A 19,057-nucleotide genomic window follows, 5' to 3' on the forward strand; every position below is an offset into this window, starting at 1 on the left:
GAGGCGCGGGGGGGCGGGGGGGAGGCGCGGGGGGGCGGGGGGGAGGCGCGGGGGGGCGGGGGGGAGGCGCGGGGGGGCGGGGGGGAGGGGGGGAGGCGCGGGGGGGAGACGCGGGGGGGAGGGGGGTTAGGCGCGGGGGAGGGGGGATGAGGGGGAGCGCGGGGGAGAGGAGGGGGGCGCGGGGGGAGAGGAGGGGGGCGCGGGGGGGGAGGAGAGGGGCGCGGGGGGGGAGGAGGGGGAGCAAGGGGGGGAGGCGCGGGGGGGAGGAGGAGAGGGAGGGGGGGAGGCGCGGGGGGAGGGGGGGGGGAGGCGCGGGGGGGGGGGGGGCGCGGGGGGGGGGGGACGCGGGGGGGGGGAGGGGGGGGAGGCGCGGGGGAGGGGGGATTAGGGGGGGCGCGGGGGGTAGGAGGGGGGTCGAGGGGGGTCAAGGGGGGGGAGGGGGGTCAAGGGGGGGGAGGGGGGAGGCGCGGGGGGGGGGGAGAGGCGCGGGGGGGGGGGCGCGGGGGGGGGGGGGCGCGGGGGGGGGGGGCGCGGGGGGGGGCGCGGGGGGGGGGGGCGCGGGCGCGGAACACCCTCACCCAAGATGGCGGCGAGCCGCGTCGCTTCAAGTCGAGGACTCCGCCGCGTGTTGGTCCTCTAGGAGAGGGAGCCGAGAAAGAGACGGAGAGCGAGAGAGCCGAGACGGCGAGAGAGGGAGCCGAGACGGAGAGCAAACGCGGCCATGGGCGACAGTGAGCGGGACGTGGACGTGCTGATCGTGGGCAGTGGCCCGCACGCCCTCACGCTGCTCACGCTGCTGCGAAACCCGGACTCGCGGCCCTGGGACTCGCTCAGCGGCCTCTTCGGGGGCCTGAAGCTCAGCGCCGCCGCCAAGGGTCGAGGCGGCGGCGGTGGCAGGAGGGCGGGCGGCAGGAGCCGTGGGCCCGGGGCCGTGAAGGAGATGGAGGAGGCGGGGGGTAGTCGTGGGACTGCTGCGGATGGGCGATCTGAAGAGGTGGAGCCGGCGTTGGCCTCCTTGGGCCTGGAGGAGAAGGCAGGTGCGGGGCGAGGCAGGCGGAGCGAGATGGGAACCCGCACACACCACGGGGATGTCCGCCGCGTTTCCACTGTCTCTAGCGGGCGAGACGTGGGCTGGTTCACGACGAAGGAAGAACTGTCGCTTGGGACTCGATGACCACTTCCAGGGTTAGGGGAAGCACTGGAGGTTTGGAGATGGAGCGGCCAATTTAATGTTGGTTTAGAAATGAGTACATGGCAGTGAAATGTAGACGGGTGAAGGTGTGCGCCACCACTGGCCATATACAAACATCATTCTGTTCAGCGGTTAACATTTATTGAAAGTTTATTTAACATTGGCTGCATCTTGGCCCCCTGAGTCTTGATATTAACTTGTAACCCATGCCGGGTTGAGTGCACAAACCATTCCATCTTAGCATTACACGTTGAGCGGTGGACCTGGCGTTTGACCCCCGGGTGTGCTTTGATGCGGGTGCCTCCTTAGCCGAGGACGGAGAGGAGACCCCGCGTGGCCCGCAGCTGCTGGAGGTCATGGTGGTGGACACGTACGGGCAGTGGCTGGTGCAGTGGGACAAGCAGTTCACGGCCCTCAACATCCCGCACCTACGCTCGCACGCGCTCGTCCACACCGACCCCTTTGACAAGGTCAGGATCGTGAGGATCAGGGGTGCAAGGCGGTAAGGGTTCAGCGCATGTAATGGCTTGCTCGTGCCATCTGCGGAGAAAGGGCCTCCGCTAGGAGGAGCTCCGGGCTCTAGAGAGACCCTCTAAAGGTGTATTTTTGTCCTATTCTACGTTGGTTAGATGTTTTTGAAGAGGTGGGAGTCACCCACACTTTACCCTACCACACAGGACCTGCCAATGGACTAACTGCCGAGTATCCATTGGTGGTACTGCTGCTTGAGCAGAGGCAGGGGAATTTAAGAAACTGGCCCCATTGTTTCAACTGCCGCACTGGGAGATCGAACTGGATTGCATGTCCAGTGTGCTCACCACTCCACCACAGCAGGATCAGCAGACAAAACGTACAATTTTCTTTATTTTAAATTCTTTATATAAGGGGTAGGGAAACTGGTGGGCCAGATAAAATTGCATACCTCAGCGTAATTAAATAATTATGTAAACTAAAAACCTTGCAACGTCTGAGTGTAGTTGTGTGTTATTACAGAGGCGCACACACTATTTGGTGGAGGCAACACGTTTAGTTAAGTGTGGCTATCAGGTAGTCCTCTACTTACGATGGAGATGCGTTACGACGACCCCATCGTAAGTCGAAAATATCATAAGTCGAAGATGGCCTAGCCTGGAGTCTTAAAGAATGGTGATAATTTAGCAAAACAGAGCAATTTACAGTACCGTACTGTATAAACTATATACTGTATGTATTTATTAATTACAATACTGTATTGCACAGTAAAATGTGAAGTAAAAAAAATAAGGTAAATTCTTAGCCTACCTATATGAACTGCAATTTAATAGAAAGTTTTTTCAGGAAACAATCCTATCTGCTATAAAAAAAACTTTTAACATGCATTGAACGTATTGTATCATGGTAACCTTAAAATGAAATCGCTAAAGCTACGTATCATACATGTATTGAACGTATCATAACGTTTCATATTGTACTGTACTCGCCAAGATTCTGTCCGTCGTCTGTATACTTGAACGATGTTAGGTTGTTGATGGAAATTTTGTCGTATCGCGATCGCCATCGTAAGATCAAAATATCATAAGTCGGACCATCGTAACTCGGGGACTACCTGTACTTATTCTATGGGTCTTTCGGTAAAGCCACGTAGATAGGAAAATTATAAAAATATCACGACGTTTCGAACGCAACACAAGCAATCGTCTTCAATCACCTGAACACGACTGCTTGTGTTGCGATCGAAACGTCGTGATTTTTTATTTTATTACATCTACGTGGCTTTACCGAAGGACCCATAGACTATGTATTCCTGCAGTCACGAAAGCTTTAAGTAATAATTTGTGGCTATACTGTTCCTAGACTGTTCGCTATGTTTGTGTGAATTAGTTGTACGAACGGGCCAGCCAGCATATATGCTGCCTGACCCTCAATCCCCAGCTAAGACTCTACAGCGAACGACAAGCAAAGCACGAAGACCGAAGAGCAGCGACCCCTTGAGTTGATCCGAAAATGAGCCCCGAATCCCCTCGGCGCTCCCCCTTTATCCCTTGGCCGCTGCCTCACCCTGCCCTCTGCCACGCCCCCTGCTGTATCAAGAAAGGGGCTCCCCACTCCCGGTCACGTGTCCTTCAATCATCCAATGGAGGCTTCCGGCGCTCCGAGCTCTTCCAGAACTGTGGCTGGCACAACAACGCAGAGACCTCTTTATGTCTCTACATAGTGATAGATTAAACACGGCATTGTTGCCAGGTCAAACATTTTCTCCTCTAGCACCCGATTGGTGTGGCTAAGATGCTTGCAGCAATGGAAGGATATCAGTTATTGGGCCGCTTTAGAGTAGTAGGCCTCTTGTGACCGTTGGCCATATGTATGTACGTTGAACTTCTTATGCACGTAGCTAACTATGCCATATGTTTTGGGATTTCTACCTTCCCCTCATTCGAAAACAATTCCTTGTGCAGTCATTGGCGACTGAGCTAAGATAATAAACTCGCTACACTTGAGAACTCGGTTTAATAACTTAGTATTTAGGAGTATGTAGGGCTCTGTGAGAGTCTCCATGTGAGTCTGAGTCTGTATATAAGTTACTTGAGTCTGGTTTAATCACGGGCGGATGCCTGACTTTGAACCCTGGATCTCACTGGTGCCACCTCACCTCCAATCTCTTGAGCCACCTGGCCACTGGGCTGCGGTGGCGCTACACAACTGTAATTCAGCACTGTGGAGACAGCGAGGGTTGTTGGATCACACATGGTGAGAAACTCCCTGTGGGTGTCAAAGTGCTTTCCCCTGGCTATAGAGGACCACAGAGAGCTCAGGCAATTGTTGGCACCAGCTCAATGTGTGGCTGCTGCCTACCCGCTTGTCTGTGGTCCCCAGCGCCTCATGAGTCATCGTCTCTAAGAGTGAGCGAACGCTATGCGGCGGCGCGTTGCCAGCCAAGGTTATTCAATCGTGATTATTGCATCTTGACGATTCTTTTCCCCTAATCACAGAGCCTTGTGAGTTAAACGGCCGACACGCTCACACTGCCGCCCCCCACCCCCCCGGCTCCAGCGAGCACTGCAGGTGTTTGCGACGCAGCGACACAGGGAGGGGGAGCTGCGAGCGCTGCCCCGGCGGCTCCACATCCTGGACGAGAACGCCTTCTTCAACGACGGGCGCGTGGGCAAGCGCGAGCGCCGGCTGCTGTCGGCGGGTGGTTGCGCCAGGCAGAACGAGCTCTACTTCACACTGCCCAGCACGCGGCTCGTTCGCGACTTCTTCACGCACCAGGTGTGTGCAGAGAGCGGCGCACGCGGTCTGCGTCGGTGGTCGCGGTTACACGATGTGGTCTCCCAGTTCGGTGCTCATGGCTACACAATGTCTCCCGGATCGGTGCTCACGCCTACGCGGTGCGGTCTCCCGGATTGGGCCACATCCTCAAGCCTGCTGCGTTCTCTCCCCATTTCGCCACATACTTAACTGGTCTTCGCCGTTAGAAATTAAATATACACTTCAGGCATTCTCAGTCCAGCAATAGATGAAAGGTCTCCCAATGCGATGTCGGTTATGAGGGTGTTTTGATAACACTTCACCATATTAGTCGATGAACATTGGGGAATCGGGCAGAGTGCCAGACCGGTTCTGATATTACTCAACTGATGTCAGCCTTAAATTTTGACTTATAACTTTCGTGACTGCAGGAATTCATATTCTTGGTTCTTTCGGTAAAGTCACGTAGATGGAAAAAGAATTTTTAAAAAGTTATTTAAAAAAAAAAAACACTAATGTAAACTGTAGCTTGGTTCTTAATCGGAGTATGTGTACTGGCAGTCTATAATGTCGACTGTAGCCTGGTTATTAAGTATGGTGAGTGTACTGGCAGTCTATAATGAAGACTGTAGCCTGGTTCATAACCTCGGTGAGCGTATTGGCAGTCTATAATGTAGACTGTAGTCTGATTTTTAAGCTAGTGAGCGTATTGGCAGTCTATATTGTAGACTGTAGCAATGGTTATGAAACTGAGTGAGCGCTATGCCAGTCTATAATGTAGACTTATTCTGGTTCTTTCGGTAATACAAATAATATCAAAATAAGCGAGGTATAATGATTGCCTGGCGGCCCTTTGATTGATGGAGACCTGCCGCAGGATCCGTTGTTTTCTCCTACATTAACAGCTGCCCCGCCCATGCTGCTGACACACTTGGGTTACGCCCATCTCTAAACCTTTATAAACAGTTTTCCTTTAGAGGCTAAACCCCTCTTTTCCTGATGACGGCCGCTTGTGTTGCGATCGAAACGTCATGGTTTGTTGTTTTTATTGAATTTATTTTATTTGTATTACCGAAAGAACCAGAATAAGTCGACATTATAGACTGCCATAGCGCTAACTCGGTTTAATAACCATTGCTACAGTCGAAATTATAGACTGCCAATATGCTCACTAGCTTAAAACCAGGCTATAGTCTACATTATAGAGTGCCAGTATACTCACCCAGCTTAATAACGATTGCTACAGTCTACATTATAGACTGCCAGTACACTCACCATACTTAAGAACCAAGCCACAGTCTACATTAGTGTTTATTTTTATTTTTTTATTTTGTATTCACTTTATTTGTATTATTATTTTTCTATCTATGTGACTTTACCGAACGAACCAAGAATATGATGTCAGCCTTCACCAGGCAACATAAGACAGCGTGTTAAGCACTTTACCACTGGTCTAGCATTGTATGTCTTATTTTGTTGGACTTGTAAGTTAGGCATTGCTGTTTTACTCATCTCATTGGGGTTTATTTTATCTCCTGGCCAAATAAAGTATGCAACAATATGTTGTCTGGACAAACGACCATTAAGAAAAACAGACCCCTTTGAAGGGCAGAGACCAGGTGAGATTAATCCACTTCTGAAGATGCCCGCAGTGGTGCGTGGTGAATGCTTGAAAGAACAGATGCCCCTCACACAGGCCAGCCAGGAATTCCACAGTTGGAGCAACACAGCTGGTGTCCCGGCCTGCCACATCAGGGGAGCATGCCATTTATTTATCAGGTTTGGTTGACACGAATGAAATGTCTTGTGCTTCGCATTGGTAAGGTAACAAATAAGCATTAATGCCGATGACCAAAACGCAACCGGTAATACCTAGGAAGCTAAACAGGATTTGGAATCTGGACCATGCTTTATTGGGTGATCACCATCCATGTATAGAGACAGTGCGTGGGTGGAGACAGTGCGGGTGCAGGAACAGTACGTGGCCCAGTGGTCATGAGGGGTAATTACGGAGGGGGAACCATCTGGGAAGTTCGGGAATGGGCTTGAGATTTCGAGAAAGGGGGCGTGGCCGGGGGTGGAGTGAAGGGCTACCATGGGATCGGGGTTGACTGTCTTCACGCCATCACTGTCTTCACTCCATTGCTGTCTTCGTGTCGTCCCTGTCTTCATACCATCGCCACTTACGTGCCATCCCTGGCCCAAGTTATCTGTGCGTCATATCTGGCCCAAGTTATCTGTGCGTCATCCCTGACCAAGTTATATACGTGTCATCTCTGACCAAGTTACCTGCGTGAAGCGCCCTATATAAGAAATAAAGAAACCTCTACAGTTCGTGTTGACCGAGAGTCATTACAACTGGTGTCAGAAGTATGTCAAGATATTCAAGAAAGAAAAACCCATCTGCATTGACCTCGGACGAAGGAGAGGATGAGCAGCAGACCGGCCAAGGTGGTTGCCTCCCATCAGGGAGTTCGTGGCAGCGGGGGGCGATTGGGCCGCCTTCATCCGATTTGAGGCGGCATACCTGTCCGTCGCATGGACAGAAGACGATGCTCTGCGGGCCTTACCGACGGCTCTCGATGATGATGCTCTCTCAGCGTTTCGAACCATGCCAGCAGAAAAACGGGCCACTCTTCAACAACCGTACGGAGAGATGTTGGCCGTCTTTGATCCTCCATCCAACGCGCAGAGGAAGTTCCTACAGCGAAGGTGAGAGGAGGCCGAGACACCCCTCGCTTACCGCAGTGCACTGATGGCGCTTGGGCAGGCAGCGTGCTCACGAATGGATCAAGCGGCAATAGACTCCCTGACGATGGAAAAGTTGTTGGTGCTAGCACAAGAGATGGGGATCGTGCTGCCCGTCGTAGAGGAGGAGACACAGATGTCCATGTGGGTGGCCAGATGCCTGCAGGCCCACGAGAACATGAACAGGTGGACCCAGGTAATGACGTGGTCAGATGAGCCCGAGTCAGGCGACACTTAGGCCACCCGGTCAAAAAGGAGCGACGCAAGGCCGGCAGAAGAGGGTCCAGAGCTCGGGAGGGAGATGGCAGCGGTGCAAGGGTGGCCTCGACATCGAGGGGACATCTCGTGACGGCCTTGAGGTTGAGGTCCAAGGGGAGAGGCGACCCCTCCACCACACGGACCCTCCATCTCCTGTTTCCGGTGTGGACAGCCGTGACACATTGTGCAGGGACGCCAGGACGACGCCCAGCCATCGACAACCTCGCCGACATCCCCCATCCCGCCGACGACCACTTCCCATCCCCAACAGGCAAGTCGCGACACACTGGAAGCTCAGCCCAACCACCACCGCCTCGCGCATCTAGGCCTTCACGCATTCCTTCTGTCATTCCCACCCCCCCCACCCCCCCGGTTGGGGAGCGCGAACAGTGGGTTCAGACCACAGATGGGTGGCCAAATTCTAGCACAGTGGAGGAAATTGGCATGCCGAGTGATAGCAGCCGCGGCAGGTTCGTCGGCAGGAGTTTGTTCCATCCAGGGTTGTAGAGGTACTTGTCTTGATTGACAAACGGTCCTTGGCTACTATTATCTTGGACGTCATTTATAATTTGTTGCCCTTAAGGAATCGTTGCGTTATGCCAATACGGCTTGCGTGTGTTGTGGCTAACGGGGAGGATGGGCATTGTGGGGCAGAGAGTCATGCGTAAGTGTGGGGAAAATTGAGATGTCGGGGTCCGTTTTTATTTCGAAGACGCTGGCGGTGCCTTGCCTCTTGGGGACCGATTTATTTAGCAGGATTCCTTGGAAGATTATGACGAATCAAGAATCTTTCGAGATGCCGTCGGGACAACGATTGTTATTTTTGGATTCCCTGTATAGCAACACTGTGGCGAACGTTAAAGTTCAGGCCTTGGCAAGGGAATCTATAGAGATTCCGCTAGGTATGCAAATGTTAGTTTGCTTGTGCTCCTGCAAACGCCTTCAGTTAACTGACCCCGAGGCGGGAGTCCACCTTACACCATCTAACACAGCGACCCGTGGGCTCGCGCTAGTGGGGACACAGACAGCCCTTAGGGTGAATCAGGAACCGTTTTTACAGGTCCTGCATGTAGGTCTGGGAACGGCTGTGGTATAGGTGGGTATGGTGTTGGCTCATGTGATATCGGCATGTTGTGAGGTTGTCGACTCTGACGCGGGGGTTGTCATAGACGCGGTGCAACTAAGAGCTGAGTCGGATGGGACATTGGCGGATAAATTGTGTGAGGAGAACCCAAATTTATCCCAGGCGCAACGGAATGAACTGCAATTGTTGCTAAGGGAGTTTTCTGACATTTAGTCAAGGATAATTTGATATTGGGCGTACTTCTTTGCTGCAACACCACATCGATACGGGTGACGCAGCTCCTATTCGGCAGAACTCATCGGTTGAGTCCTGTCGAAAAGGAACATGTAGAGCAGGCGGTGGAGGAAATGTTGGCAGCGGATATAATTTCACCGTTAACCAGCCATTGGGGAGCCCCTGTGGTGTTGGTCAAGAAACAGGATGGAAACTTACAGTTTGCATTGACTTCCGTAAATTAAACAAAGTCTCGGCAGACGCTTACCCGCTGCCACGTATAGACGATTTCCTGGACGCATTGTCGGGCGCTTGGTTCTTTTCCACGTTAGACCCTGGATGAGTTATCCAAACCGAAAAACAGCGTTCCGAGCACCCCAGACTGTTCTAGTTTAATTGTCTCCCGATAGGATTTCATTTGGCACCGGCCACTTTCCAACGACTTATAGTTGGTCCTGGCAGGACTCCAGTGGGACTCCTGCCTCATTTACTTAGATGATATCGTGTTTGGCCGCACATTTGAGGAGTATTTGCAGAGGTTGCGGGCAGTGTTCTCCAGGGTACGGTGGACTAATCTCAAATTGAAACCCGCTGAATTCCATTTGCCACAAACCTCAGTGTGATATTTGGGCCACATTGTTAGTGCTAAATGAATAGCTACGGATCCAGACAAAACAGCGTGCGTATGCGATTGGCCAACCCCCAAGTCGGTTGGTGAAGTACGCAGTTTCGTCGGGTTTGCGCCGTACTACCGAAGGTTTGTTCCGCAGTTTGCGACGGTTGCAAAACTCTTACATGCCTTGACGGGTAAAAACCAGAAGTTTAAATGGGGCCAGGAGGAGGAGGCCGCGTACGCTGCACTGCGAGATCGCCTTTACAACGCGCATCCTCTTGACTATACGTATTTTTCCCTGCCGTGCATACTGGGCACTGATGCTAGTGAGATGGACATAGAGGCTGTCGTGTCCCAGGTGAAGAATGGGGTGGAAAGGGTGATCGCAGACAGAAGACGTATCCTGTCAACCGCTGAGCAGCGGTACTTTGTTACCCACAGGGACCTGTTGGCCATAGTGTACTTCATCCAACAGGCCTTATCTTTATGGCAGAGACTTTGTCGTCCGCACGGACCATGTGGCCCTCCAGGACTCTCTGAGCGTGGACCAACCTTTTGGCCAGTTCTCACGCTGGTTAGAAGTACACCCAAGAGTATTCATTTCGAGTAATTTACCGCAAGGGTGTGAGGCACTCTAATGCCAATGCATTATCTCGCTTGCTGCTGAACAGACGTTGCGCATGCTCGTCGGGCGCATGCCGGTGTAAACAGCCTGCAGTTTAAGTACCGGGGCTTGTAGCGGCTTTGAGTGACCCGCCACCAGCCGGGGTGGACACAACACGTTAGGCCTCACACATACTGAATGGGGCCAGCTACAGATGGCGGATGTCTCCATGTTGAACTTGCGACGCTGTGCAGAAACTGACCACATGAACCCCGGGCCTAAGGGAGTCTCCCAGTTCGTCCTTCAGGAAGGCCTGCTGATGAGGTGGCAGGAGGTTTTACAACATCTAGGCATTATGGTCCCCACCTCCCTGCGAGGTAGATTAACACAGGCAGTGCACGAAAATAAGTTGATGCACCACAGGCATCGGAAAACTTTGTTAACCTTTCAGCGAGACTTTTATTGGCCGGGAATGTCAAACGATGTCTTCCATTTTTATCAAAGGTTGCACTGATTGTGCGTGCCGCAAGCTGCCATCGAAACAGTCCATCACGGTGTCCCAAATTTATGAATTGGTTGCGCTTGACATCCTGGGGCCCTTTCCGGCTTCGCAAAAGGGGAATAAATTTCTCCTAGTCGGGGTTGAGTATTTTTCCCAGTGACCAATGGCTTGACCATTGCCCGACCAAACGGCTGCATCCATAGCCGATGCATTTTTGTACTGCTACATGATGGATAAAAGGGGGCCCCCGAGCAGCTTCTCACGGATCAGGATCGGAATTTCTCGTCCAAGCTGCTCCGCTAAGTGTGCGAAGTGCTGGGTTTAAAAAGATTAGAACGTCGTCATACCATCCCCAAACAGATGGTATGGTGGAACGCCTGCACAGAACCTTAACATCGATGCTCTGTCAGGCAGTTAATGAGATGCAGACAGATTGGGATTTGCACGTTGCGGGAGTCTTGACAGCGTACAAGATGGCCCCACATGCCTCCATGGGATTCTCCCTGTTTTTTTTCATCTACAGGAAGGAAAACAAACCCCCCATTGAGGCACAATTGGGTATTGCCTTGGGGAGGAAAAGAGCAGCCATGCCCGTTCCCCTGATCCAGGTCACGCTGGATCATAGCTCTGAAGCTCGTGAAGCGGCCAGAGAAAACACTGCCAAGGTGCAAGCTGCTAACGAAAAGAACGCGGGGCGGCTTGAGCACGTGCTTCCATGGGCAATCGGGGACAGGGCCTGGTTGCATTTCCCACAGGTGCCGCTGGGTACGTTCCCCAAGTTACATCGGCCATGGCAAGGTCCCGTCGAGGTGGTGTAAGTCAGGAGGCCACAGTGTGTGAAAATTGTTGGTTCGTTCACCCATCACGCCTGAAACCATATGTTCATCCCCCTATAGACAGCTCACCCCCAAGCCCTGTGCGGCCAATGTCTGGTGTATCCGATGAGCCGGAGCAATCTGCGAAGGAAAAGGTGCCTCACGAAAAATGCATTGTGCCGCCCACAGTTTCCAAGTCCTTGAAGTCCGGGGAACCTCAAGAAGCTGCCACGTACGATGGACCGCTGGCTGGAGCCCGGTCAAATTCCTCCGAAGAGTCCAGGGGATGAGCCTTCCTCTTCAAGGCTTTTGTGCAAGCCCCCGTTGCCCGGAGAGGCACAGAAATCCATCCAGCGTCAAGGACCCGGTCAAAGTGTTTACGATTCCGCTAAAGCGGATTTATGCAGTTCGTCTGCCCTAATGTTCATCGGACGCTGGTTTTTTGCATTTATTTATTTCTTTATGCAGTTCTTCGGCCCTGATGCGGTACACTGTCAATATGAGCCGAAACGGCTGATTTTCTCGAGGCGGGGCGGGGGGGGTGATGTGGAGACAGTGCGGGTGCAGGAAACAGTTCATGGCCCAGTGGTCACGAGGGGTAATTACGGAGGCGGATCCATCTGGAAAGTTCAGGAATGAGCTAGAGAATTCGAGAAAGTCGGCGAGGCCGGGGGCGGGTTGAGGGCCATGCCGGGAATAAAACTAGGCGAGAGGCAAGGTTCGGGGCTGCCATATGATCGGTGCTGACTGTTCATGCCGTCGCTGTCCTTGGGTCGTCGCTGTCTTCACGCCATCGCCACTTGCGTGCCATTCCTGGCCCAAGTTATCTGCGTGACGCAGAGAGAAATCTCTACAGTTCGTTCTAGATTTGAAGCTTTCGTGACTGCAAGGATTCATATTCTTAGGTGTTTTCGGTAAAGTCACGTAGGTAAAACATTAAAATTAATAAAAGTAAAATAAAATAAAAATCATGACGTTTCGGAGGCAACAGTTCGTGTTGTCCGAGAGTCATTACACATGTAATAGGTGCTATTGTAATGCGAGCAAGGAAAGGGTGGGCGCTGCCTTCACCACTCACACGGGCCGGAGTATTAGGGGAGGTGGAGCCTGGTCGTCGGGGTGAGTGGGGGCGGAGTCAGGGTCACGTGAGGAGGAGGAGTCAGGGTCATGTGAGGAGGAGGATATAGGGTGAGAACCGGAAGGGGATCGGGAGTCAAGAGAGAGTGAAGATAGGAGAAGCCACGCGGGGTGCTGGCAGAGGAGTGGCACGAATTGCCACGTGGTTGGAGTCATGGCACCGTCGGCCAGCGGTGTACGTGGAGCAGCAGAGTGGCTGGAGAGTGTGCGGGGCACACGGAGCAGCAGAGTGGCTGCAGAGTGTGCGGGGCACACGGAGCAGCAGAGTGGCTGCAGAGTGTGCGGGGCACACGGAGCAGCGGAGTGGCTGCAGAGTGTGCGGAGTCACACGGAGCAGCGGGGTGGCTGCAGAGTGTGCGGGGCACACGGGCAGCGGTGTGGCTGCAGAGAGAGCGGAGGACTCGAACGGCTTGCGGGGGAGCACGCGACGGAAGAGGTGCGGGTCCGACCAGGGACATCGCGGGGTGCGAGACAAGAACCCAATAAAGGACAGACGGAGACCAACATCGCCTAAGAGTCCTTTATTACACTATGGGCCACTGCGTTTTCACACGCAGCAAAATCCATGGTACAGCAAACCCTTGGCCTTTGCGGGTTTATTGTTCGCGGTTTTATTGTGCAACCTCTATGTATACCAATTTAGTTATCGCAGAAGTTAGTTTTGACCTTTCACGGGTATACACGGAAGTATCACTCGAAGCTTCTCCAGTGATACCAGCCACACAGCACCGTCACTCGAAAAGCACCGTCACTTGAGAAGCTTCTCATGTGACAGTACTGCGTGGCTGGTACCGTGGTGCGGGGTGGCCAAGGGACGTGAGGCAGCCAGTCGCACCTCAATCATTGCTATGCAAGCATCTTGCGGACAAAAAGACATCCTCCATATAACCTAACCCGACTGTTGGGGAAAGTGCTGTTAGCGAGCACCTATGAAGGCCGGCGTGGCAAACGAGGGAATGGAGGGCCAGCACCACGACCGGCCGCCTTTGTCTCCCCAAGGTGGTCGTTTAAGGTTGAGTAGACCTAGGGAAGGCCCCAAACCGGTTCAGATAATCTTCACTGGTGGTTGGTAGTGAGAGGGATCGAATTCGGGTCGCCGGGTTCGTAGCGCAGTATGCTAACCGTCACGGACAAACACCCGTTTTGGATCATCATCAGTGAGTATAGTATTTATTCAGTAGTTATACTACTATTGTCTGGGAATATTTTTTATAGGGTTTTTACATGTTCATTAAAATTATTTAGTTTTTTTGCAATACAGTACAATACTTGTTTCAATTGTGATGTGTTTTAATTTTGATTGCCTTGTACCGAACCCCATTATTTAGGTAAGGCTTAAATATTTAACATCTCCGTTTTGGCTTTCACAGCACTTTCAAAAAACATAACCCCTGCAATATTCAAGAGTTTCCTATACTATACTGTATCCTGATGTCTATGTTTCCCAGGCTTCACCAGCCCACACTGATCAGCATGGGACGTTTCGGTGAAATAACCCTCATGAGACCCGCATGGTATTTGGAAGCTCTGGATTGACAAAAGGGCCTTTGCATGTACACCACACATATGGCAGCCCTTTGTCCAGCCACGGCTAAATGTATGCCTTGGTCAAGCCAGGCCCGTCATAGTGGTTGATTTACCACACTACAACCACGTCGGTTGTTTTCTTGTTTGAGCATATTTCAACCATGCTGGTTGTTTAACCATACTTCGCCGCCAGTTGGTAACACATGCTAGCCGCACTCTTGCCTCCCAGATCGAGCACTACTCTCTGGCGGGCGCTGTGACGGCGGGCACCGTGGATGCGATCTTGCCTGTCCTGGCTGCTGCTGGTGTTGCTGGTGGCGGCGGTGCTGCCGGCGGTGCTGCCGGCGGTGGTAAAGGCGGTCCCATCGTCGACTACTTCCGCGTGACACTGAAGGGCGGCTCAACAGTGCGCGCCCACCACGTGGTGTTGGCGGCTGGCCCGACACGTGCCGCCATGGCCGTGGTTCCAGACTGGGTGTCCTCCATCGGGGAGCGATTTCCCGAGGACCGGCTCCTCCACACCACAGAGTTCATCAGCCGCGCCGGCGGGTCCGGTGAGCAGAACGTGAGCGACGAGTCCATTGAAATCAATTCATAGGGTGGAAGGGCCTCCGCTATATTATATTATGAATATTATTTGCATGTGCGAGTGCATTGTGTAGTGGGGAGTAGTGGCATTGCGCTATGAACCCAGAGACCCGAGTTTGATTCCCTTTCACGTTCAATAAAAGTGTAGAGTTTATGAACTGGTCCTGGCCCACCCCGAGGTCAATTAAGCCTTAAACATGAGTACCTAATCTGATGTATAAACATCAGTACCAGGGAGGCAAATGCGGCTGGGCGTAGTGTTGTCCACCCACCCCTTTGTGTGTTAATATGTGCTCGCTAATAGCATTTTTCCCGACAGCCTGTTGAAGGCTAAACAGGGGATATTTGTATTGCGTGTGGAAGACTGTTGCTGATGAGCACCCCTGCTGTACGCGGCCCCTCCCTCCCCCCTACCCCAGTGGCGAACGTGGTGAGCGAGCCGAACGAGCAAGTGCTGGTGGTAGGTGGAGGCCTCAGCAGTGCCCACATGGTCCTGCTGGCCGTGGAGGCGGGTGCCAGCAGCGTCACCTGGGTCATGCGCAAACACCTGCAGGTGTGCACTGCACCCTCCGCATATGCAGGGGTTCTGCTCATAGGATGTCTTCGGCCATGATCTATCCACTGCTGAAAGAAGATCTCCCTGAACTGCCACCATCTCACATGATCTACCATGCAACATTCTAGCTCCTTGCAAACCAGCTGATCTCAACGCTGTGTCTCTGACCATCAGCCCTTCTTGCAATGTGTCATGCCTAAGTCTACTTTTCTTTCATATACTTTTCTTACCTTTGTAATGTGTACAGAGGCACACGCACACTAAACTTGGAGGCAACACTTTTATTAATAAATCCCAACGGGGTAACACTAACTGCCTCGGGTTCTATAGTTATGTGTTGCTATGCTATTGCTATGTGAGAGCGGTTTAGCCATCAACGGACGGGTCAGCCAGCACACACGCTGCTGATCCCCGATGCCAAAACGAAGCCCCCAGAGCAGAGCAAGAAGAGCCTGGAACCCCAGCACCGATCCCCCAGACGAGCCACGAACCCCCTCGGGCCCCCCCTCCCTTTATCCCCTGGCCGTCGCCTCCCCCTCGGGTGGGCCACGTCCACACTTCAGCCAATTAGGAGTCCCTGGCTCACCATGACGTGTCCCTCCAGCTTCCGGCGCTTAGTAGCACTTCCGGAGCGTAGAAAGTACTTACAGTAGTGGCTATATTAACGACACTATACTACCCCCCCTTTATAATATCCAGCCAACCCGGTGGAAGCGTGAGGGGCCAACTGGTACGCAGCAAGAACACCAGGGACGTGCAAGTCCCAGTCGGTGTGTTCCGCATTAACCTGCTGACATAACATTGATGTCAGGGTCCTGTTGAGGCGTTCCACCATGCCGTCAGTTTGCGGGTGATCGGGCGAGGTGCAGCCCTTCTTGGTACCCAACCGGTCAGACACTTCTTTGAGCAATTTAGATTAAAAATTTTGGCCCTGATCTGTGAGAAGGCATTCCGGGGCTCCCTTATCCAAGATGTACCCGTGGAGGAAAACGTCCGCGATGGTCGCAGCCGACTGATCCGGCACCGGCCAGGTCATTGGCCACCGTGACAGATATTCCACACCCACCAACAAATATTTATTTCCCCGTGGTGTGGTGGGAAAGGGACCGAGCATGTCGAGAGCGACGAGCTCATTCACCTGGGACACTGAAATCGATTGCAATGGGGGACAACCCATTTTTCGGCGAGCGCATTCAGTACATCCCCTCAACATATTTTGCACATCTGCCATCCCAGGCCAGAAAAAGTTGAGGCGAAGGTCTTTTGGACCCCAAGGTGCATCAACCGTTCGTGTGTCACCCAGGTCAATTTGCCCCGCAAAATGGTGTGAACGACCACATTGTGTTTTTGCAGTTTCCTGTCCCATTTCATGAGTAGGCCCTCCCGGAGGATCACCGAGGATAAGACCCGCAGTTTGCCGCCATCCTCGGAATCCTTAACACGGCGTCTGATTGGGAGTAGAGAGGTGTCCTCCACCTGGAGTCACCTCCACTCGGTGTTGGTGAGACCGAGCATGTGATCCCGCATATCAGCCATGTTGATGTGTGCAGTGTCAGCTGCAGCAACGACAGACCGGGGCGGTACTGTACCAGCAGGTTTGCATCGTCCCGCGCCCGAAATGCATGTGCACTGGGTGGCAATCGTGACAGTGCGTCAGCGTTTATGTGCCGAACGCCTTTCCTATAGGAAACTACGAATACATAGTCCTGAAGGACGTCAAGCCAACGGGGAAGCTGACCTGACGGTTTTTCAACACGCAGCTCGTACTGCAGAGCCGCAAGATTGGAGCGCACCTCAAATTTGCATCCATAGAGGTAGGGATGATATTTGCTGGACGAAGTAAACTATTGGCAGCAACTCTCAGCGCGTAACGCATTAGCGCTGCTCTGCTGGAGACAGCACCCTGCTCCCTTAAACAACCACACACTCGACTCCTCCTATGACCTGCGATAATACAGTGCCAATACCCGTGTTGCTGGTGTCCGTGTCGAGGATGAAAGGTAGAGAAAAATCGGTACCGCAGCGGAGGCGCATTGACCAGGCCGTCTCGGAGCGTGGTAAACGCAGCCGCCTCCTTTCCCCACTGAAATTTCTGTCCTTTGGCCGTGAGAACATGGAGAGGCTTAGCAATCGTGGCAAACCCGGGGACAATAATTATGAGGTGAACCCGACAAAACTACGCACTTCACGTGGCCACGTACGCACGCACGCAGTTTTGTCTGGGTCCGTCGATATCCCGGATTTTCCAACGATATGGCCTAGGTATCAGACCACTCTTTGCAAAAGATGACATTTCTGTGGTTTGAAATTAAGTTTTGCTGCCTGCATTTTGAGAAAAACTACCCGCAACCTCTGTAGGTGCTCCTTAAATGTACGTCCAAAGACAATAACGTCGTCGAGCTAAATCAAGCACACGTCCCATTGTAGGTCCGGCAATACCAATTCCATCAGGCGCTGAAAAGTGGCCGGGGCTGAGTGTAATCCCATCGGGAGCCAGTTAAACTCAAAGAGCCCTTGGTGTGTGCGGAACACAGTATTTGGTCTAGAGCTGTCGTCCAAGGGCAACTGCCAAAATCCCGACAGCAAATTCAATGTGGAGAAGAATCGCGCCCCTGACAAAGCATCCAACGAGTTGTCCATCTATGGGAGCGGATACGCATCAGCCACGGAGAATTTGTTGAGTTTGCGGAAATCCACGCAAAATCTCAAACTCCCGTCCTACTTTTTAACAAGCACAATGGGCGCCCCCCACGGACTATTGGACGGATAAATAATATCAGCGGCCAACATCTCGCCCACCGCGTGGCCTACATGGTCCTTCTCCGTAGGACTCAAGCGATACAGGTTTTGCCGAATGGGGGCGGAGTCTCCCGTATCGATGTGGTGGTGTAAAAGCGGCGTGCAGCCAATATCGAATTTCGTTTTGCTAAAAACGTCGGAGAACTCCTTCAAAAGGGCGCGTAACTCGAGTCTGTGGTACAGATAAATCATTGCTCTCGACGCAGAGCTTGTCCAACCACGACTCATCCCCATCCTCACTCTTGCGCGCATTTTCTCCCTGCCCCACAGACGCAGCAACACCCATGGTCTCAGAATTTTCCCCCTGATAACACGCGGAAGATGCGTGAGCCAATACGGTGCCCTCTTGTATCACGGATGCCTCAGAACCGACATTCAAAACTTGGATGAAGGGTTTTTGATCGCCTGCCACCAACGTCTGCGCGTACAGCAAATTATGGCCACGGATCGCCTTGGTAGAGGGGGCTAATATCATTCTCCCTTTGATCGAATTGGGGTTGAGTTGTTTTTTCAGGCGTAAGGGGATGAGCATCTGTGCACCGGGGGGAATTTTAATAGATTGATTGGCCATAGCCAGGACCGATGCGTTCGCTGTGCGAAATAGAGTGGCCGATGACAAAAATGCCATTCGGCGGCCAGATGGTAACTCTATGCATCCCTGATCCACCAGGATTTTTAGTGGCATTTTTCCGAGAAAATCCTTCCCGAGCAGGCAGGGTACGGCTAGGGGTTTAAAAACGAGGATCGGGCCCATCAATTGAATGTCGCCAATACATACTGTCGCTGATAATTGGCCAATAATCCCCAAGGACTGTCCGTTGGTGGCGAAATGGTGCGCGATTTAGGCGGCAAGCTATCAAAAGTAACTTCCGAAATGACAGTTGCTGATGCACCCGTATCAACCAGAATGCGCACGTCGACCCCCACGACGGTCCCGATAATGGCCGATGATCTTGCCGCTGCAACGATTATGCGGCGTGCCAGAGCCGATAGTTGCATGGGACGCCGCGTCCAACCGTCGCCCGCAAGGACCCGATCAGTACGCGACGAACCCCGACAAAAATCCCCGGCACACGACTCCAAATCCGATGGGTGAGATGCAATAGAGGGCTGTGTGTTAAGTGCACCGCGACTTGCCTGAGGACCCAGCGAAGTGAAGGAGCGACGATCCGCCGATTGCGCCGATGTGGAGG

General features: G+C 52.8%; 1 protein-coding gene across 4 annotated transcripts in view; it reads left to right on the top strand.

Moving 5' to 3' along the window:
• LOC144950917 (uncharacterized) overlaps nucleotides 1–19,057 on the top strand; it is a 71,799-nt gene that overhangs the window by 39,797 nt on the left and 12,945 nt on the right. For 3 of the 4 annotated variants that reach the window (XM_078881091.1, XM_078881090.1, XM_078881092.1), the window contains 5 exons: nucleotides 641–1,037; nucleotides 1,502–1,662; nucleotides 4,223–4,441; nucleotides 14,151–14,475; nucleotides 14,929–15,062. In XM_078881091.1, coding sequence (XP_078737217.1) covers nucleotides 641–1,037; nucleotides 1,502–1,662; nucleotides 4,223–4,441; nucleotides 14,151–14,475; nucleotides 14,929–15,062 — 1,236 coding nt within the window. The remainder of the gene's footprint in view (nucleotides 1–640; nucleotides 1,038–1,501; nucleotides 1,663–4,222; nucleotides 4,442–14,150; nucleotides 14,476–14,928; nucleotides 15,063–19,057) is intronic. The other variant, XM_078881093.1, reaches the window with a different exon arrangement.

This window comes from Lampetra fluviatilis, chromosome 60 (assembly GCF_964198595.1).
Source record: "Lampetra fluviatilis chromosome 60, kcLamFluv1.1, whole genome shotgun sequence".
NCBI classification, from domain to species: domain Eukaryota; kingdom Metazoa; phylum Chordata; class Hyperoartia; order Petromyzontiformes; family Petromyzontidae; genus Lampetra; species Lampetra fluviatilis.